This window comes from Pelophylax lessonae (assembly GCF_965119305.1).
Source record: "Pelophylax lessonae genome assembly, chromosome: 2".
In the NCBI taxonomy this organism is placed as follows: Eukaryota; Metazoa; Chordata; class Amphibia; order Anura; family Ranidae; genus Pelophylax; species Pelophylax lessonae.
Genome location: NC_138769.1, coordinates 453,096,996 through 453,120,009, shown reverse-complemented (window position 1 = coordinate 453,120,009; position 23,014 = coordinate 453,096,996). Strand labels below are relative to the sequence as shown.

Sequence of the window (23,014 nt, the reverse complement as noted above, 5' to 3'; positions counted from 1 at the left end):
GTTTACTTTATAGAAAGCAATGTAAGATTACCACTGTAGGGACTGTTGGTGATGTCACCACTGTGCTGTTTGGTTTTTCCAAGGGCTTGCTAGAGGTGAAGCTGTGCCTAAGAAATTGCAGTACCGTGATCTACCTGATCCACCTTTATTCATTCTATGGATGTAGGTTCTCTTCACCTCTTTTTCTGATGTTAGCAGCATCCTTTACTCCTGCTGTCTATGGATTTAGAGCTTTACCACTTCTCCCACTATCTATTGATTACTCTCGCAACCGGTTCAGTTCAGATCATGCAGAGACTTTCGCAAAGCATGTGTATATCAGCTGCAGGAAGCCTTGAACAATACTGATGGCTAGTCCATGCCCCCCTGCTAGACATTTTGTTTACTTAATTTTTTGTGTGTGGTTGGATTACCCAGCACATTGGGATGTTATGACTGTGTACTTGTTTTAGAATTTCTCAGAAAAATTATTGGAGGAATGCTATATTATTTTTTTTTAATCTTATCACCCAACAGGCAAATCATCCTTGGCGATGACGCTCTTCAGACTTGTTGAACTGTGTGGAGGTTCAATCACCATTGATAACATCTGCATTCATTCAATTGGACTGGAGGACCTGAGAAGAAAGCTTTCTATCATTCCACAAGAACCTGTTTTATTTGTTGGAAGCATCAGGTGAGTTGAAAAACTTTATCACAATGACTTACATAGAATCTGCTTGTTTAAAATACACAGTATATACTTTGTTAGGGTTGATAGATAAATGAAACCTATATAACATGGGGTTGTGAACTGTCCATGTTCAAAGTGGGTAAAGTGGAGAAGATTTGGAACTATTTGTATTGTTGTCTGTGTCTCTTTTGGGCAGGGTCATTATTACTTTTTGTCCCTGTAACCATTGTCACGAAGACAGATGAGATGCTTTCCAAAATGTTATGGTCATTACTGGCACAGAATACAAGTGATCTCTCCAAATAGGCACACGTGTTCTGGTAATAACATTGTTGGGATTTATTCCCACTTTGGGGATCTCTCCATTTACTTCCTGCTGTGTCTCTGTGACAGTAAGTGGCAACAAATCTCCTTAATGGACACAGAGGTTCTGGTTTTTCCATTTTGTTCAAAACAATAGGATTGACTGGAGTCCTACATTAATTAGACATGCTTACATATTATTTATTATATTGCCTCTTATATACTGTAAACATATTCCCTTATTATATAAGGCAAAATATGAAAGATAAGTCAAAGTTGATACATATAGTATGTAGGCATGTGTCCATTCCCACCGTTTACTGGAATTTATATATATCATTACTTTCTGCAGTCTTCGGCCAATAGTAGTATGGCCTTTGTGTTCTAAGTAAAAACAGCTATGCCAATTGCTAATACCACATGGTGTTTTGAACATATACCTAAATAATAAATGCCAAATTATAGGTTGAATTTGGACCCAATGAATCAGTACACAGATGAAGAAGTGTGGAAAGCTTTAGAAAAAACCCACATGAAACAACAAGTATGTATAACTCACTGGTTTATAACTTCAAGAACTTTTCTCTGCTTGTGCCTACATCTGAAGGTACCCATATTTCCAAGTGTGTTCATAAAATCTGATGGCTGCTGCCTGAATTGAACACAAAATTGACTTTGGACATACAGGGAAAATACTCATACTAATACTAATAAATGACTGGGAGACACTTAATTATTATGTATGCACTGCCAATGTATTCTATCTTCTAACAGAAAATGTTAAAGTTGAACTCTGGGTAGTATTTAAAATTAACTTCTGGGTGCCCTCCTTGGATAATAAAGGATAATAAAGGTTAAATGCTTGATTACTTTGAGAGATGAGGTGTAAATCAGAGGAATACTTGCCTTACTATTCCTCAGTCCTGCAGGCTTCTCTCCTGTCAGTTCTGGAATAGATGACTGGCCCCTCAAAGCTGCTCCTCTTTGTCGTTTTTTAGCCACCCCTCAACAACCACACCTGTGGTCTTGCACTGTCCATTAGGACATTCAAAGCTTGCTCATTTTCTAGGGTTTGAGCCAATCCTACAAGAACACTGAGGGGAGCAAGAAATAACCTAAATATTCTACTTGACCTTCCCCAAAATAAACAAGATTTATATATTGGTGTGGGCACCCAAAAGGCTAACTAGAGTTTAGTTTTAACAATTTAATGGATGGAAGGACATCCAAAGTCAGTATTTTTTTATTTAGAGCTTACTAAACAAAATGAAACTCCATATTATTTCAGAATCTATGTTCCTCTATTTAATACTTTTCTTGATGTAAGTCAACCAATGATATAATGGGGTTGGGTAAAGCTATTTTTAATTATAGTTTTTTTTTTAGCTATGTGATAGTTTCCTGTGTACAGAACTGAAATCTCAAACTGAGATTTGTGAATGTTGTTCCCAGCTCTTGCATAATTGTATCTTTAAATTATCAAAGGCATAAAAGATTACCTTGTTAAAAAAGGCATGTATATTAAATAAACCCTCTCTATGGAAGTGCATAATGTTAGACTGTTGCAACTTTTGACTCTTTTATACTGCCAACAAATATCTTTGCTAACTTCCATAATACATAAGGGAATGCATCCTATTGCACTCACCATCCTAATCGGACGTGAATATAAATGCTAAATGTAGCACCTCGTGATTCATTTAAACTAATAGCTTTGCTCACCTATGACTATTGCCCTTTGAAAAACACAAGGAGCATGTGTTTATTGATACCAATTGTAGATCTATGCTGCAATTGCAAGTGGAGAGGTGTAAAGCAATTGAATGTCAGTAGGTAAAGATCATTCAAATTGTGCATGGAAACAGCTCTCCCTAGTGGTAGGATTTCAGGTTTCCCCAAGATGAAGAACGCAATGAGCTAAAGTAATAAAGAGGTATTTATTCTTGTCCTGCAAATGTGTTTAGCTCAAATACCCCTATACTGTCTACAAGTGTGAATTTTTTTTTTAAATGCTCCATACATCTGCAATACTTAGTTTCCTCCTTGAGTCCTCAGAATTCTACTGTTTATTGATCTTGCATGAATAGCTTGTTCAAATAGTCTCTTTTGAAAGGTGTGTAATGGCTCATTAGGGTCATGTTTGATGAGTGATTAAGAATTACCAAGGTGAGCCAGAGTTGAGTCAACAGCAAGATTGCTCATCAGAAATATGCCTTAGTACCTATGCCTGGAAACAGTTCCTCTGCTTTGTGAACAATGCCATATTGTTGGTTATGTGACCAGCATTGAATGCAGAGGAATTCTCATGAAAAAGGGTTGGTATTTCTGATCTATCTATAGCTAAATGGCAGCTTTAGAACCTAGCAAAGTAACAATTTTAAAATAAGTTACATGCTTGGCATCTACTCAGACTCCTAGCCAATAATCGTCCAGTTAACAATCCTGACACTCCTAAATTGAATTACACGCATTAATCTAAAAATGTAGGCCTTTCCCTCTTCCCTTTGCTTGCTACTTACTAGTCCCACTGCCATCCAATCAAATAGTAGTGTACACCACAAGGCCAAGCACTGCTAGGTCTCTCTCAACTTATACTAACATACTGTACTTTGTCCTTCTTGATTTGTCGGCCAAATGTTGCGGCCATTGTTCTTGTTACTTGCATTCTCACAATAAAATGTAATTAAAAATAAAAAGGTTGCATGTACATATCGGAGGCCAAATGCTATATGATTAATATACTTGACAATAGTGCATTATCATAAAGCAAAATAATCTTGTGTAAAAAGCTTCAGATGGAAAACAGTTAACTGTGATGTATCATTAATAATAGCATAGCAAGTTTGCCAGCCTATGACTTCATGTGTAGCAGTATTGTCATCATATTTTCTGAAGTATAACAAACAGATGGTCTAACTCTCTAACATCTTCCAAAAAAATACATGTCACTTTTTGGTGGTGCATGTTATTCAGAAACAGTCAATTTTTGAAGAACAATAGCTATTCATCTGTGATTTCCTCTAAACTGTCATTTTTGGCCTGAAAGTTACAAGAATGTGCTTAGAAAGCTAGAAAAAGTGACCTGCTTATTTCTTATAGTAGTTTAGTATGGTTCTGGGAGCTTATGTGAAATGTATTTTTTTATATACATTATAGGTAGCTCAACTACAAGGACAGCTACATTTCCAAGTAGCAGAAAATGGCAGTAACTTCTCAGTTGGTGAGCGACAGCTGTTGTGCATGGCACGGGCTTTACTTAGGAACAGTAAGGTATGTGGATAGTTTTACAATTTGCTGCTTTTAATTAATATGATAACCTCATGACTATGCAGAGAATGCTCCAGTCCCTGCCTTGTCTGCTTTTGACACACACACACACACAGTGGACCCACTTTCCTGTATTTGGTGGCACCTTTCAAATAATAACATGTAATGGAACATAGCAAATAGTCAGCTCTCTGATCAAGCAAACTATAAAAAATCTATTATTTTTCATTGGTTACTAATAGTTATTTAAAGCGTAACTCCACTTTTGTTGAGACAAAAACATTCCCCTCTGGGTGATCTATGTACATTGCAAGGATTATAACAACCTTTGTTGCAGATTCCTACCTTTTGTTATTCTGAAGACATCCCTCTGTGTTTCTCTGTGCTTATGTGGGAAAATTAATCTAATCAGAGTGGTTTCATAATTATCAATTAGATGTGGCACCTGCAGGACACTAATGAGGAAATCTGCTGGACCCGCATCCCTTTAGACGTGTTTCTATTTGGAGTATCTCGCAAACAAAAACAACATTTTTGTTCCAGGGGATGCCAGAAATCTGACTTTTATCTTAGGCAGACTTCTGGGAAAATTAGTGCGCCAATCACACAAGCAGGAAATTGTGTTTCTGGGGTGTGGTCAGTATACAGTGGGTACGGAAAGTATTCAGACCCCCTTAAATTTTTCACTCTTTGTTATATTGCAGCCATTTGCTAAAATCATTTAGGTTCATTCTTCTTCCTCATGAATGTACACATAGCACCCCATACTGACAGAAAGAACACAGAATTGTTGACATTGTTGCAGATTTATTAAAAAAGAAAAACTGAAATATCACATGGTCCTAAGTATTCAGACCCTTTGCTGTGACACTCATATATTTAACTCAGGTGCTTTCCATTTCTTCTGATCATCCTTGAGATGGTTCTACACCTTCATTTGAGTCCAGCTGTGCTTGATTATACTGATTGGACTTGATTAGGAAAGCCACACACCTGTCTATATAAGACCTTCCAGATCACAATGCATGTCAGAGCAAATGAGAATCATGAGGTCAAAGGAACTGCCTGAAGAGCTCAGAGACAGAATTGTGGCAAGGCACAGATCTGGCCAAGGTTACAAAAAGATTTCTGCTGCACTTAAGGTTCCTAAGAGCACAGTGGCCTCCATAATCCTCAAATGGAAGACGTTTGGGACGACCAGAACCCTTCCTAGAGCTGGCCGTCCGGCCAAACTGAGCTATCGGGGGAGAAGAGCCTTGGCGAGAGAGGTAAAGAAGAACCCAAATATCACTGTGGCTGAGCTCCAGAGATGCAGTCAGGAGATGGGAGAAAGTTGTAAAAAATCAACCATCACTGCAGCCCTCCACCAGTCGGGGCTTTATGGCAGAGTGGCCCGACGGAAGCCTCTCCTCAGTGTAAGACACATGAAAGCCTGCATGGAGTTTGCTAAAAAACACCTGAAGGACTCCAAGATGGTGAGAAATAAGATTCTCTGGTCTGATGAGACCAAAATAGAACTTTTTGGCCTTAATTCTAAGCGGTATGTGTGGAGAAAACCAGGCACTGCTCATCACTTGTCCAATACAGTCCCAACAGTGAAGCATGGTGGTGGCAGCATCATGCTGTGGGGTGTTTTTCAGCTGCAGGGACAGGATGACTGGTTGCAATCGAGGGAAAGATGAATGCAGCCAAGTACAGGGATATCCTGGACAAAAACCTTCTCCAGAGTGCTCTGGACCTCAGACTGGGCCGAAGGTTTACCTTCCAAGAAGACAATGACCCTAAGCACACAGCTAAAATAACGAAGGAGTGGCTTCACAACAACTCCGTGACTGTTCTTGAATGGCCCAGCCAGAGCCCTGACTTAAACCCAATTGAGCATCTCTGGAGAGACCTAAAAATGGCTGTCCACCAACGTTTACCATCCAACCTGACAGAACTGGAGAGGATCTGCAAGGAGGAATGGCAGAGGATCCCCAAATCCAGGTGTGAAAGACTTGTTGCATCTTTCCCAAAAAGACTCCTGGCTGTATTAGATCAAAAGGGGGCTTCTACTAAATACTGAGCAAAGGGTCTGAATACCTAGGACCATGTGATATTTCAGTTTTTCTTTTTTAATAAATCTGCAACAATGTCAACAATTCTGTGTTTTTCTATCAGTATAGGGTGCTATGTGTACATTCATGAGGAAGAAGAATTTACCTAAATGATTTCAGCAAATGGCTGCAATATAACAAAGAGTGAAAAATTTAAGGGGGTCTGAATACTTTCCGTACCCACTGTACATTCTGTGTACAGAACAGCTCCAGGTAGCCATATTGCATTGCATTTTCAGAGAATTACAGTGGCTGCAGATTGAAAAGGAAAGGTAATTTTTTAACATTAAAATTACAATATGACTTTTGTTGCAATTGTATATGCTATATTATTTTTTCTTTATATGCTATTGTTTTCCCCACAAAAGTGGAGTTACCCTTTAACTATGCCGATTTTTCTTCAAATTGAGTCTGTACAACCAGGAAACACAATAGTATAAACAGGTCTTCACACCACATAAACAGGTTCCAAATTTGCAAAACGTAAGTTATTACCCATTTTACAGATTATTTAACATATAGTGTATCTATGGTCAACATGTAAAATAATATGTTCATTTACATATTATGTTTCATAATGTTAGCCTACTCCTAATAAACTGAATGATCTTGAAATTTGTAAACTTACTTTGAAAAGATCCCTTAAATTCGGTGACACACAGCTCAAGCCACATACAGTTTATACAATGCCGACAGCCGCTGCATCTGTTTTTTACAGAATCAAGGTTTTATTTAAGAAGAAAAAAAAAAACATTCAAGTTCGTTTACAGTGCAAAACCATTGATAAAGGACTACAGAAGGTTAAAAAAAACAGTCATCCAAATTTACATTCTGATCACAAGCATTATGACATCTGAGAAACTGAATACAAGGTCATAAACTAAAATGCCCATAGTTCTCCGCTGCATCTGTTTAAGGTTCACTAAGACATGGAGTTAGGCTTTCAAGATACAGGTTCACACAGTTGTGGTGTAGAAAGGACATATCTATATAGTGCCCTAAACAACTAGACCTACTTTCTGCCCTCATTACATACTTTTAGATAGCTAAATCTGAACAATTAATGCTTGAAATAAACAAAATACTGTATGTGCATTTAGAAACCAATAGTTGTCATTCAGTTAAAAAGATTAAAGTCTTCTTCTTTTTGTTTTGAATCCATGGTCCAACGAGATTGTCCTGTTGTTATACTATGTTGTTTATTTTACCTGGTTTTATGCTTTTTTTTTTTCCTTTAGATATTACTGTTAGATGAAGCTACGGCAGCAATTGATAATGAAACAGATGTGCTAATTCAAAAAACAATCAACGATGCATTTTGTAAATGCACTGTGCTTATTATAGCACATCGACTTAATACTGTGTTCCATTGTGACAGGATTATGGTGATGGCCAATGGAGAAGTAAGTAAAGAGAATGACTTCAAAGTGTTCCATGTAGGACTGACCCTAGGACAATTAACTAGTCATGTTATAAATGAACATTTTCACCAATGTACAAATATATATACAGTATATTGTGTAAGTAATGTTTATACACACTTCATACCCATGACACAAAATGGGGTTGTAGAGAGCTGTATACCTGCAAAACAGCTAAAATGATTGGTAACATTTTGTTCATTTTATAAGTGTAGAACAAGTGATCTTAACCATTGTGAGACTGATTTCTTTCTATATGCTGTATATAGGTTGATTTTTATATCTGGGGTTTAAACACACTGAGAAAAATTTGAGTGTACAAGGACTGAATTTGTTTCCCAAAGGTGAACTGCATTGATCACAGCCCCCTTACCTCCTGCATTGAAACATTGGTCATTTCCTCTCCAGATCTACAAACTTCTGGAGGGGAAGTGTGTAAGAATCAGGAGATGAAAGTCTTTTTTTTAAGGAAATTGCAATATTTGTAGTATATGTTTTTTTTAAAACAGAAATTCACTTTAATTTTGTGTTTCCATTTTGTATGCAGATTGTGGAGTTTGACAAACCATCAGTCCTTCTGTCTAATAAACAATCTACATTTCATGCTATGGCAGTTGCAGCAGAAAGAAATGTTTTTCCTGCATTTTGATAAATGCAAATTGAGGAAAGAACTGTACGTTGAATAAAGAAGAATGAAACCTACAATACGTAGGCCTCAATAAAGAGTAAAGTGCCCTCTTGGCTTTACTTAATCCTACGCAAGCAATACATGGGCCTACAACTACAGCAACCAAAATGCGTGCAATAGGAAGACACAGATGTAGAACTTAGCAGTACACGGGCTCACAGATCCCAGGCATTAGATGGTGGTTGGGCATGCTGGCATGATCCAACCATCTAAAGGTCTTTTGGTGTAAAAGCTCTTTTCATAAACATTCATGTTGGAATCTGTAAAGCATGCATGTTTGAATGCATAAAGTTAGTATTTTTAATTTCATATGAGAACCAATGAAGTGCCAAAAATGTTCTATTTATATTGATTAGTTATTATAATCACAATAAGCTATGCAATTTTTGAGAACAATGGTATACACATTTTCATGTGTTCAAGCGCAATCAAAACATGAATCCACGTGATCAATATAATGATAGGCAGGTAAATTAATGTATATGATCAATATAATGGCAGGTAGCCAGATATCTTGCTCTCATGAAACCACTTCAGCCCTTGAACCCACCCTAATTCTTACCCAGCAGTGAAAGCAGCACCTGTGTGGTATCTTCCTATGCATTTTTCATGAAATGAAAGCTTAGACCTGCTCCCTGAAAGATTTCCCTGCTATTTAAAAAAAACAAATCACCCTGAGCCTTAGACCTCTAAAAGTGCACATAACTGCCCTTTGGGAACACAGATCAGATTATCCCAAGCAATAATTGAAATTGGGAGCATTTCTTTCTATTATCAGTCCATTTACGACTACCTTTCTTATCCACTGCTCAATTTGCAATAGATACAGTGACAAGAGGCCGCAAAAGAGGAAAAATCTCTCATTGTTCCAGTGACTTTAAAAGGGGAGATCTGCTTGTAGCAAGGGAATCACCCACCCCTCACTGAACTGTCTATAGGTGAAAATGGTCACTTAAGAGACTTTAGCTTCCTGGTTTACCCAGCTAATGCCACTCTTCAGTGACATAGATTTAGTAGAGTAAAGTAAAACAGAAAAATATTAAAATAGAGGATATTTCAATAACGCACTGTAACTACAATGACCTTGGATTTACTGTATGTCTTAATACAGAACAGATTCTCCTGTTCTGAATGTACTGTAATTTTAGTATATTTTTTTAGCCTGTGTATGCACATGTGGAAGAAGTCTCCAAAAGCAACCATGGGATAAGGAAAAGAGGAATGATAACTCCACTTAACAAAAATGTTCATATCAGATATATCTAGATTTTCTGGAAATTCTGTTCCACAGACACAGTAGGAAGTGAGAAGAAATTCACTCTTGAACATGTGTATGTCCCAAGAGTGGATGTCCTTATTGGAGGATTTTTCCCACTGTCCCTTTTCATGAGACCGTAAAACTTTGGATTTCTTCTGGCAGTGGTCAGTGACAGTGGTCATTAAGAAAACGAAAGAGGGTGAATCCATATATATCGATAGGACCAGGCCTGGAGTTCAGTTTTAGGTATAATATTTTAAACATATATAAGAAATGAAATTACATTCACAAACAAGGCTTTTGAAGACCGTCTTTGTGATTGTATTTTCTGCAGTGCTCCTTGTCCCAGGTAGGACTCCAGGCACCTGTAGTTTTCATTCCCTAGGACAAAACAATAATGCCACAAAATCAGCCTGTTTGGCACAGAGGGACGGCATTAAAGATTTTGTCGTGGGCACACAATCTCAGTGGAGATGGCAGTTGTGGGACCATAAGCAACTAAGCCACTTCCTTTAGTTTTAGTTTTTAACAATGTGTGTTTGAAAAGTATAAGCCTTTTTCGAATGTTACAGTTTTATTGCATTCTAGAATTCAGTCATTTGTGTTAGAATGGCACTGAATACTGCCTGAAATATGCACTTTGGAGAAATTTTTATTGTTAGTGTTATATAAAAACGTGTGCTGTTGTTAAATTATTTAAGATCAATGTATTTATAACTAGATGAATAAACTCATATTTATTTTAAAATGTTGGTTTTGTTGACTAAATGTATAAAATGTGAATACAACATGGCAAACATCAGTATTATCTAGTGATAAGACATGTAAATCAACAAAAGATAAAATAATTTGTCTACAATTTTTACATTGCTATTAACTGGTATTATTACAAGGTAAAGGACCACTGTAGTGAAAAGAATTGAGGGGAATGCAATAAAAATGTTATGACACTTTTTTTTTGGCGGTATGACCCCTAACGGCCTGCTGCTAATTTTAAGAAAGCCTTGTGACATGTTTCCAAAGCTTCCCAACACACATATGTTTGCTATGGCTGTAAGATTTCCTGGCCAACAGCTGAAAGAAAAGGAAGGGTTGGTAAAATCGTTGTCCAAATATGGCCACCCATCCCTTTGTTTACTTTAAGCTGTCGGCTGAATGGGGCAAGGGATGAGTTATGCGGTGGCTACACAACTGACAGTGTCTTGGCTAGCAAGGAGCTGAAAATGGAAAGAGTTTTCATGGTATGATTATACCAGCCTCAGTACAAACCCCCCTCCCCCCCGCCCCCAGGTCAAATTGCATGACAAGTCGCATCCTATAGCCTTTGCAGTGCCACATCGATTTGAAAACGTAGTTCCTGCACTACCTTTTGGTGATTTTGGCTGCAAATTTCATAGACATCTCTGTATTAGGCCACACAGATGTATTCAAAGTCACACCCAAAGTTGCACTGACATGCAGCTTTAAAACCCGATTACAAAGCTTCAGTTAATGTCAACGAGGGCCTAATGTTGGTAAGTACGCACTATACATTTGCAGCTGTTAAACAAGTGTAGTAACTGACATGCTTTTGTTATTCCACCAAATCCTGATCACATGACTGGAAACCAAGGGAAGGTTTTTCTTCACCAAATCCTGATCACATGACTGGAACACCAAAAATAGGTTTTTCTTCACCCCCTGTTGCAAGAACTACAGACAATACAAGGGGTCCCCCTATTTTATGTTGGATTGTTTGTTACTTAATTGAGCTGATTTATTAAATGAGTTTAGAATCTTCAATAAAAAATGTCTAAATATTCACTTCAATTATCCAATCATGTGTATAGCATCTAAACATTTATGGGCATTCGAAGTGAACAGAAATCTGCTTTTCACAATTAAATAATGCAGTGAAAATTATTAGTGTGAAGGTTCTCAACTCCATTAAATCAATTAGCCTCCTCCACAAAAAAAAAAAAAAAAATGAGGTCCTTGACTGAGGTATATGAGCTAGGAAATATAAAGAACTATAACAAGCCAATGATTGATATGGTAAACAGCATACTTTTAAGGTAAAAATATCTATGAAGATGCTATTACATGTTTCTATTATCCTTTGTAAATTGTTCAAAAGTAGGGTTTTTGTACCATAAAATCCATTTATTGAAGTCAATTGAGGAACACAGGATTCAGAGAAAAACTAGGACACCCAAAAGCGATTCAACTGAGAATGGCCAACAGTAACAAACTCTCATAACAAAACAAAGATTATGTACAGTGACCTTTGACAGGGAAGGGTGAAACCCAATCTTTTTTTTTCTAAAGATATTTTTATTGAGATTTCAAACAAACATACAATACAACGAACCAACAGAAAACAAGACATTCTTGTCAAAGAAGGGAAACAAAACATTTCAATACTAACAAGCATTACCTAGATTGCTGATGCTCCCCGGCCACACCCCCCCCCCCCCGGACCAACAAGATAGGATAAACTGTAGATTAACAAGACAAGAAGTACGCGTCAATACGCAAGGAAAGATATTTTTCATCCAACACTCGGAACGGCAGTTATAATTCCTTATGGGGTAGCAGAAAGGGAACCCGTCTCTACGGAGCTCGGAGGAGGTAGAGTGAGAGGACTGAATATCCAGCCATGCTAAATTTTCTCAAACAGGTGTTGATGACCTCGCAACTCAAAGGTAAGTTTATAAAGGGGAAGGCAGTTATTAATTAATTGAAGCCAGGCAGCAACCGTAGGTCCCATTGGGCCCTTCCAGCACAGAAGAATCGCCTTCTTAGCACAAAAATACAGGATGCGAAGCAAGCGTTTGACGTGGCCCAAAACCAGCAGGTCTCCGAACATGCCCAACAGGCAATTCTTTGGATGAAGGACATTAGGGAGACCCAGAACCGAGGACAGGAATGCATTAACTTCAGTCCAGAATTTAGCGACCACCGGACAGGACCAAAAACAGTGAAAAAAGTCGGCAGGACGTCACAACCCCGAAAACAATCGGGGGTGGGACGCACGCCGAATTTATGTAGGCCGTCAGGAGTAAAATAGCTTTGATGAAACACCTTCAGTTGGATCAGACGGTCGTTGGAGGCTATAACCGATTAAACCCAATCTTTATTAAACTTCCATAAACTTAAAGCGGAGTTCCAGTCATTTCACTCACCTGTCCAACGGTCCAGCGATGCGGCCGGCCGAAGCCTCGATCCTCTCCCTCGGCGCCGGCATCACTGCTGTGGGCACCCGGCTGTGACAGTTTGTGGCTTCACAGCCGGGTACCCACTGCGCATGCGCGAGTCGCGCTGCGCGTCTTGATTGGCCGGCAATCTTCTGGGACCTCTGACATGTCCCAGAAGATTGCAGGGAGGGAGGGGGAGAGGAGAACTTCCGCTCAGGGCGCCGCGGCGCTCCGAGCGGAAATGGGAGCGGGTACCTGTCAAAACTAGGTACCCGCTCCCCCCCCAAAAAAAATGACATGCCAAATGTGGCATGTCAGGGGGTTAGAATACCTAAAGCGGAAATTCCACTTTTGGGTGGAACTCCGCTTTAAATATTATTCTGAGTCAATAAGAATACATGGAATGAGAAGCTTGTTCTCCTTTTAAAGGATCCTCAGTAATGACAAAAAAGGGTTGTCTTTCTAATGGAAACAGTGGCTGCAACATAAACTGGAACAGCCCAAAAACGAGACAAAGAATTGGAAGCTGTCTCCTGGTTGGGATAAAAGACCAAAACCACCACTGGTAGGAGAAGAATACTCCTGGAATTCTGCCTCTCCCAATGTGACTGAGGGTTCTAGACCATTATCTGCAATAGGTAGAGCTTTGGATGCTGCATACTGGGAGCCTGTTTGTGCATATACTCCTGGCCCACTTAAGTGTTTAATCCACTGGGCTCCAGCTATCGCTCACATGGCCAATGGTGTTAAGAGGAGCTGTGCCTGTTAATAAAAATAGGTGCTTGAGCATCCCTTTCCAAAGCTACAGGGGCTGTGGATTTGTCTTCTCCTGCACAAGTTCCCTCTATGGTGGCCACTGCACATGTGTGCATCATTTTTTCTGGGCAGGCGCGGACCTCGTTTCCTTCCCGCCATCTCTACTCCCACATCAGACCTTTGATCCTGTGGACATTAACTGGGCTCACTGCTGCCTCACAGTGACCTGATCACTAAAGTGATTCTAAAGGCTTTCTTAAAAAAAACAATAAAACAAACATGTCATACTCACCTGCTGCATATAGTGGTTTTGCACAGAGAAGCCCCAATCCTCCTCTTCTTGGGTTCCCCACCAGTGCTCTTGGCCCTCCCTCCTGCCGAGCGCCCCCAGAGCAAGCAGCTTGCAATAGGGGCACCCAAGCAGGCTCATTCCCGAGCCGCAGGTCTGCGTGTCCATTTACACACAAAGCCGCAGCTCGGCCCCACCCCCTAAAATAGTGGTAGCTCCAATTGTTTGTCACATGCTATTACGGAAAAGGTCTAGTAAATGCAAAATTTCTATTAAAAAAACACTAAAGTTAACTTTAGGGCACTAAAACGCAGTAAATTACCCAATTTTTTGGAAAAACTTAAAAGATGAGGTTGCACCCAGTCATTAGGTACCCAACATGTCAAACCTTAAACTTGCGTGCGCCTGTGAAATAGTGACAAACTTCATTACCCTGTATTTTCCATAGGCAACACTTTAAAAGTCCCCTCTAGGTCATCAGTTTTGCGTTACGGAGGAGGTCTGGCGCCATAAATATTGGTCTTACTCTGGCGTGTGTAGCAATATGTATCATGTGTTTTCATGCTTAGGTAACCCCGACGCGTTTGTTTATATTCGTACGTGCGTACATGTGGGGGTGGGGGGCCTGAAAAAAATGTTTGGAGAGGATTTTATGTGCTTGGGTGTAACTTTTTACTATTCAAAGTCATTTTTTTTTTGTTTACTTTTTTTCCATCACATAGGGGAGACAAAGTTCCAAATGTGATGATTCTTTGGTGACAGGTTTTCTTCATTGAGACATCCAGAGCCGTCTCCCCTGAGCACCATGAATGTATTGCAATGCAGATCGCATTGCAATACATTCTTTTCCAGCCATGCTGGCCAGGGACACTGAGAGGTGGACCCAGGAGTTATGTCAAAAACATTGCTTTCCTGGTCTGCAACAAGGAGAGAAGAGAGGACCGCTCTTCTCTATCCCCTCTTCCCAGCAGCACCCGCTATGCCATTCCCAGGCCTGCAGAAGGGCAAGCGAGACCCAGAATACATTGCGTGGATGCGTGTGGGGGACACGACATACATACAACATAGGGACCTAGCAGCGAAAGGGTTAACACTACCCTCCACCCAGTCAGACAATGGTGCTGTCTGCTGTGCCCCTGTACTCAGTGCTCCATAGTTGTGTCTCACTGATACAGGAGGTGTGTTACTCACCAGATCACCAGAAGAAAACACAGGGAAAAAAGCCAATGAATTTTTGATTTTGGGTTGTTTTGCTTGCGTTTCTAGCAAGGGTTACTTTGCGGTACAACCAAGGAAGCTCAGACCTCTGCAGGGTATAAATGTACTTTTACTAAACAAAAGCATGCTGTACATACAAACTATTACAATATTAGGAACATATCACAAGACTGGCAGATATAACAATGCCTAACGCATGAACAGCCTATGGTCTGTAAACAGCAGAAATACGCTTCTTAAACATACAACACTTGTCCCAAGAATATTGAAATACTTAGCTTTGGGTAGTTGTGATTCCAATGGATGTCTGCAGCAACAAGACAAAGAGGTCCTCGCCACATGTTTTCTCCAACTACAAACGAACAAACAAGCCAGGCTGCAGCCTGGATGTTTAAGGGCCAAAAGGTGAGGTAGAAACAGAGCTTTTCTCATGCAAATTGACCCTTTTATAATCGTGTACACAGAAAAACCTCCCACAGGAAGTGGTCATATCTTTTGACCACATCCTAGGTCACTTTGAGTGAGGTCATCCACACATGGCTGCACCTCCCCCCTAAAAGCACATGGTTCATTAAATATGCGGCAGCCATTTTAAAACTACCGGTTGGTGAGGGAAATTATTTTACACATGGATGGGAACATTTGTAAAAAATCCACAACTGATACATGGGTTTAATTCCACTTGAAGGCAGGATAGGCTTCCATGAAGGGATGGATTTTCAGGAGGAAAGGACATTTTCTCAGTAGGAGAAAGACAGCCCGATTGAGGCAGAGTGTTTCAGAATATGGGAGAGGCTCTGGAGAAGTCCTGGAGATAAGCATTGGAGGAGGAGACAGGGGAGCTAGATAGCAGGAGATCTTGGGAGGAGCAGAGAGCATGGTTTGGGTGATATACTGGGGTTTATTTACTAAAGCTAGAGAGGGCAACATTTGTCCCAATTCTGCAGAGAAACCAATCAGCTTCTAACTTCAGCTTGTCTAACTAAGCTTTAATAATAAAACCTGGAAGCTGATTGGTTTCTCTGCAGAATTGTTACTAATTTTGCCCTCTATAGCTTTAGTAAATAAAATCCATTGAGACAAAATTGGTGATATACTGTAGCTTTGGACAGAGTTATAAATGGCTTTGTATGATGTTAGTTTTGGGGGTTTTCCTTGAGAGCTGAAATAGACTAGAATTCAGTCTGAAGTTCGACCCTGGGGAACCCCCAACCACTATTCATTTCTGGTTTACTCTTTGCATCGATCTTTATCGCATCTTTGAGCCAAGGCCATTTTTTGCGATTTGGCACTGCGTTACTTTAACCTTCCTAGCCGTATTCCCGAGTGTGGCTCGGGGTTAAATTTCAGTGCCAAAAGCAGTAACCCCGAGCCACACTCGGGGTACCGCTAGGAAGATCGCTGGATCCTGGTAGAGGGGTTACTTAAATTGTCACCGGAATCCAGCGATGTATCCCGGCGGCGGATCTTCCTCCTGATCCTCTGTGTGCCCCGGCTTCCGTCTCCTGCGACGTGATGTTCGCAGGGGGGTGGAACCGGCGGCAAATTCAAATGTAAAAACACACCAAACACACTAATACATTACAAAATAAAAAAAAAAATGAATTCACATTAGTTTACCCAAGTGCCCTTTCCTGCAGTTTTACTGTATTTTTTATGTATATATACAGTGCCTTGCGAAAGTATTCAGCCCCCTTGAACTTTTAGACCTTTTGCCACATTTCAGGCTTCAAACATATAGATATAAAACTGTAATTTTTTGTGAAGAATGAATAACAAGTGGGACACAATCATGAAGTGGAACGAAATTTATTGGATATTTCAAACTTTGTTAACAAATAAAAAACTGAAAAATTGGGCGTGCAAAATTATTCAGCCCCTTTACTTTCAGTGCAGCAAACTCTCTCCAGAAGTTCAGCGAGGATCTCTGAATGATCCAATGTTGACCTAAATGACTAATGATGATAAATAGAATCCACATGTGTGTAATCGAGTCTCCGTATAAATGCACCTGCACTGTGATAGTCTCAGAGGTCCATTTAAAGCACAGAGAGCATCATAAAGAACAAGGAACACACCAGGCAGGTCAGGGATACTGTTGTGGAGAAGTTTAAAGCCGGATTTGGATACAAAAAGATTTCCCAAGCTTTAAACATCCCAAGGAGCACTGTGCAAGCCATAATATTGAAATGGAAGGAGTATCAGACCATTGCAAATCTACGAAGACCTGCCAGTCCCTCTAAACCTTCAGCTCATACAAGGAGAAGACTGATCAGAGATGCAGCCAAGAGGCCCATGATCACTCTGGATGAACTGCAGAGATCTACAGCTGAGGTGGGAGACTCTGTCCATAGGACAACAATCAGTCGTATAGTGCACAAATCTGGCCTTTATGGAAGAGTGGCAAGAAGAAAGACATTTCTTAACCACTTAAGCCCCGGAAGATTTTACCCCCTTCCTGACCAGGGCTTTTTTTGCGATTCGGCACTGCGTGACTTTAACGGACAATTGCGCGGTCGTGCGACGCTGTACCTAAACGAATTTACCATTCTTTTGGTGGTATTTGATCACCTGTGCGATTTTTACTTTTTGCGCTATAAACAAAAAAAGAGCGTCGATTTTGCAAAAATAACAATATTTTTCACATTTTTTTATATGAAATTCCCAAAAACAAAAATGTAAAAATCAAAATTTAACATTTTTGGCCAATTTGTTTTCTGCTACATATGTTTGGTAAAAAAAAAAAAAAAAAAATCGCAAAAAGCGTATTTTGATTGGTTTACGCAAAAGTTATTGCGTTTACTAACTAAGGGAAAGATTTCTGTCATTTTTGGTGTTTTTTTTTTTAACGCGTAATCTGCGATTTTTTTTGCAGTACTGCGACATTGCGGCGGAAAGATCGGACCCTTGACTGACATTTTTGACACTTTTGGGGTAACCAGTGACATTACTGCAGTAATCAGTGCTATACATATGCACTGTTACTGCAAAATGACACTGGCAGGGAAGGGGTTAACTTTATTGGGTAAGGAGGGGTTAAGTGTGTCCCTAGGGGCGTGCTTCTAATGCCCCATACACACATGCAGATTATCTGCAGACTTTTGTCTGCAGACTTACCAAAACCATATAATATGAGGTCAAACCTAAACACTTTCAATTTGTATGCAATCCGGCAGGCCCTTGCACTACATAGAAAAGGTAAGTCTGCAGACAAAAGTCTGCAGATAATCTGCACGTGTGTACAGGGCATTACTGTGATTGGACATGGCTACTGGTGTAGGAACAGTGATCAATAGTCCTACATAGTACATTCCTACACAGGGGAGAATGACAGGCGGCTTGTTTACATCAGCCGCCTGCCTTTCTCCCTTCACGACGGACGATCACGAGTGACCGGCGGACATCGGGTCCGCTGGTCACACGCACGGACTTCCCAGGGAACGAGCCTCCGCGGGCGCGCGCTCGCCCGCTATTGGCTCACAAGGAAGTGACAGGCTAGTGACGTACCGGTACGTCACTTTTCCTGGCTGGGGCTGACCGCCGCAGTATATGTACTTGCGGCGGTCGGCAACCGGTTAAAGATATCCATAAAAAGGGTTGTTTAAAGTTTGCCACAAGCCACCTGGGTGCTCTGGTCAGATGAAAACAAAATCAAACTTTTTGGCAACAATGCAAAACATTATGTTTGGCGTAAAAGCAACACAGCTCATCACCCTGAACACACCATCCCCACTGTCAAACATGGTGGTGGCAGCATCATGGTTTGGACCTGCTTTTCTTCAGCAGGGACAGGGAAGATAGTTAAAATTGATGGGAAGATGGATGGAGCCAAATACAGGACCATTCTGGAAGAAAACCTGATGGAGTCTGCATAAGACCTGAGACTGGGACAGAGATTTGTCTTCCAACAAGACAATGATCCAAAACATAAAGCAAAATCTACAATGGAATGGTTCACAAATAAACATATCCAGGTTTTAGAATGGCCAAGTCAAAGTCCAGACCTGAATCTAAATCGAGAATCTGTGGAAAGAACTGAAAACTGCTGTTCACAAAAGCTCTCCATCCAACCTCACTGAGCTCGAGCTGTTTTGCAAGGAGGAATGGGCAAAAATTTCAGTCTCTCGATGTGCAAAACTGATAGAGACATACCCCAAGCGACTTACAGCTGTAATCGCAGCAAAAGGTGGCGCTACAAAGTATTAACTTAAGGGAGCTGAATAATTTTGCATGCCCAATTTTTCAGTTTTTTGTTAAAAAAGTTTGAACTATCCAATAAATTTCGTTCCACTTCATGATTGTGTCCCACTTGTTGTTGATTCTTCACAAAAAATTACAGTTTTATATCTTTATGTTTGAAGCCTGAAATATGGCAAAAGGTCGAAAAGTTCAAGGGGGCCGAATACTTCGCAAGGCACTGTAACTCCTATTTTGAAGGAAGGGAAGGACCCTGCAGCTCATACAAGCTACAGACAAATCTCATTCTTAAACAGGGATATAAAAATGTTTGCCAAAATATTAGCAAAAAGACTAAAACCATTGCTGCTAAGATGGATCCACAAGGACCAGGTAGGATTTATGCGAAGAAGGGCGGGGGAGGGAAAACTGTCTTAAATCATTATTTCGGATACATGAAGTGAAAAAGAGAGGCCCAGGTCGTACTCCTGTCGATAGATGCTGAAAAGGCATTTGACAGGGTAGAGTGGAGTTTCATGCTAGAAACCTTGAGACATCCAGGCATTGGCAACAGGATGATGTGTTGGATCTCTGCATTTCACCATCATCCAAGGGCATAAATTAGAGTAAATGGTAGTCTTAACCCATTCCATAGCATCAGAGGGATCTTATTGTTAAAGGTATCAGTCAGGAAAAGGGTACAAAATAATTTTCAAGGTAATACATATACCATGGAACACAGTGAAGACAGCCATTATCAAGTAGAGAAAAATATGGTACAACAGTGACATTACCAAGAACTGGACATCCCTCCAAAATTCACAAAAAGACAAGGAGAAAACTGGTCAGGAGGCTGCCAAGAGGCCCACAGCAACATTAAAAGGAGCTGCAGGGATATCTGGCAAGTACTGGCTGTGAGGTACACGTGACAACAATCTCCCGAATTCTTCATATGTCTGGGAAAAATATCCAAGCTCGGCTAAATTTTTCAAAAACACATCTGAAGTTTTCCAAAAGCATGTGGGAAAATGCGTTATGGTCTGATGAAACCAAGGTTGAACTTTTTGGCCATAATTCCAAAAGATATGTTTGGTGCAAAAACAACACTGCACATCACCAAGAGAACACCATACCCACAGTGAAGCATGGTGGTGGCAGCATCATACTCTGGGGCTGTTTTTCCTTCAGCTGGAACAGGGGCCTTAGGTAGAAGGAATTATGAACAGTTCCAAGTACAAGTCAATATTGGCACAAAACTTTCAGGCTTCTGCTAGAAAGCTGAACATGAAGAGGAACTTCATCTTTCTGCATGACAACGACCCAAAGCATACATCCAAATCACCAAAGGAATGGCTTCACCAGAAAAAGAATAACGTTTTGGAATGGACCAGCCAGAGCCCCGACCTGAATCCGATTGAAAATCTGTGGGGTGATCTGAAGAGGGCTGTGCACAGGAGATGCCCTCACAATCTGACAGATTTGGAGGTTTTTTGCACATATTGTGGGCAAATATTTCCAAGTCAAGATGTGCCATGCTGATAGATTCATACCCAAAAAATGAGTGCTGTAATAAAATCAAAAGGTGCTTCAACAAAGTATTAGTTTAAGGGTGTGCACATTTATGCAACCACATTACTTTTTTATTTTTACTTCCCTTTAAAATAAAAATATTTCAATTTGTTGTTCAACTAAGTTGTACAGTTTATAGGTCACATTAAAATGGTAGAAAAAGTCCTAAAATGATTTAACTTTGTCTCCTTTTTTTACATCACAGAAACCTGATATTTTAACAGAGGTGTGTAGACTTTTTATATCCACTGTATGTCTCATAAGCACAAGGGCAGCAGTCCTGGCCAGCTTGCAATCAGCTAACATTCCCGGGGTGTCTTGAATGTGTCTCCTCAAAAAGTCCTTATATACGTGCTGTTCAAGTGTATCTGTCAACTACAGCTCCCTTTCTATGGCCTGACTCATTACTGTCTTGCCCACCCCTTATTTGTTCTGCTATTGGGTGTCCGAATGTACTTGAATACTTCATCCTCTATTCTTTAATGTAAAGAAAATACATATTTTTTTCACTTTCTTATAGTAGATTAATAGACACAGGTCTCTCCATTCCTACTATTGCTTGCTACAAAACTGTGGCAGGCTGGGAGTGGAAGGGATTATTACTGGGCTGTTCTTACAGAACTGTTTGCCAGTTTCCATCTTCCTGAAGGCAGTAGCATAACCTGATGTACCTGCAAACTTTGTCCTGTGCCCCTTAAACCTTAAAAAGGTTTTATAAGCAAGTCAAAATACTACTTTAGTTTATACAATTGTAAAAAGCTTTACTAGAAGTTAGTACTGGAAGCTGAACTCCAGGCAACCAGCTAAATACAGTTGAAACACACATTTGGGATTTGTTTTTACCAGCCAAATAACTTGTATTTCGGTCTTTTAAATTCTGACCTTAAAAAAAGTTTGACCACGCAGCACAGTCAGATTAGGTGCCTGACTTTTCCCTGCCCAAATAAGAAGTACAGCTAGGTCACCTCTCTGCCCCCAGCTTATGACTGCACATAGAAGAAGCAGCAGTAGGCTGAGGAGCTCACCTGTTTGATCTGCACCTTTCTGAGCATGTATACTTCAGCACATCTATCTAGTACCAAGTTATATTGTACAGCAGGGCTCGACAAACCCCGGGCGCCAGGTCGCATTTGCGACTAGAATTAGCGACCTGACGCCTGGGGTGCCCTGCAGAAGGTGTCCTGTCATTTTTGCACGGACTTCCGCGCACGGAGCGCACCGACTTCTGCACACGGAGTGCACGGACTTCCGCACCGTCCGAAAATTGAGGCCCCGGCTTTTCGGCCTACTTGAGATGAGAGAGGCTTCCAATGGGGAACTGGCGCCCTCTTGTGGTGGCCGGGAGTAATGGCTGTTGTAATGACTGTTTCCACTGCCTGTTTGTTCTCAATACATTACCATCTCCCAGTCCAGTTAGTTACCTTTGACAGGGAGTGTGGTTATTATTAATTTAATTTATTTTTTAAATGTAAAAAAATAATAATATTTTTTTCTTTTTTTTTTAATTATTAAAAAATAGATTCTTTTTTTCCCCAATTATTAAAAAAAAATTTATATATATATATAATATATATATATTTTTTTTCCTCATCGCCATGCCACAGCCGAAGGCCCCTTTCACACGGGCTGTCTGATGATCAGGTCCGCCTGTCAGTTTTTCAGGCAGACCTGATCGGACCCTTCATTCTCCTCTATGGAGCAGTAATCTGCCGCCATCTGATCCTGTCCGCCAAAAGCAGACGGATGGTGGTTCTATTTTCTATCCTTTCTCTATGTTTGCAGCCTTTCCTGTTGTGGCATGCGGGGGTCCAGATTTTTGAACACAGCATTAATAGAGTATATATGTATGCCAACATTGAATCTATTTCCTAAATACGGAAGCAGCAATCTTCATTCAGTATCTGTGCCGTCACAATTCTGTCATCTGATCTGAGTCATTATCAACAAAGGGTCAGTAAAAAACCAGAACCATCAGTAATACTGTATGATAATAATAATATTGTTTATTCAGTAACAGATATACAATTGAATGATACTTATCTGGTTATGTTTTTATGTTCATTCAGAGAAATACCGGTCTGTTATGGTCTCTCAGGCCCTGAGGAAGCCTTGAGCGAAAAGCGT

General features: G+C 40.2%; 1 protein-coding gene across 2 annotated transcripts in view; it reads left to right on the top strand.

The window, feature by feature from the left end:
- The window catches only part of MITD1 (microtubule interacting and trafficking domain containing 1), a 236,909-nt gene that overhangs the window by 128,513 nt on the left and 85,382 nt on the right, over nt 1–23,014 (top strand). Inside the window, exons 26-30 of one of the 2 annotated variants that reach the window (XM_082246936.1) lie at nt 517–676; nt 1,442–1,520; nt 4,133–4,246; nt 7,578–7,742; nt 8,308–8,752. In XM_082246936.1, the coding sequence (XP_082103062.1) occupies nt 517–676; nt 1,442–1,520; nt 4,133–4,246; nt 7,578–7,742; nt 8,308–8,409 (620 nt within the window). In that variant the 3' untranslated portion in view covers nt 8,410–8,752. Of the gene's footprint in view, nt 1–516; nt 677–1,441; nt 1,521–4,132; nt 4,247–7,577; nt 7,743–8,307; nt 8,753–23,014 lie in introns of those variants that run through there. The other variant, XM_082246937.1, reaches the window with a different exon arrangement.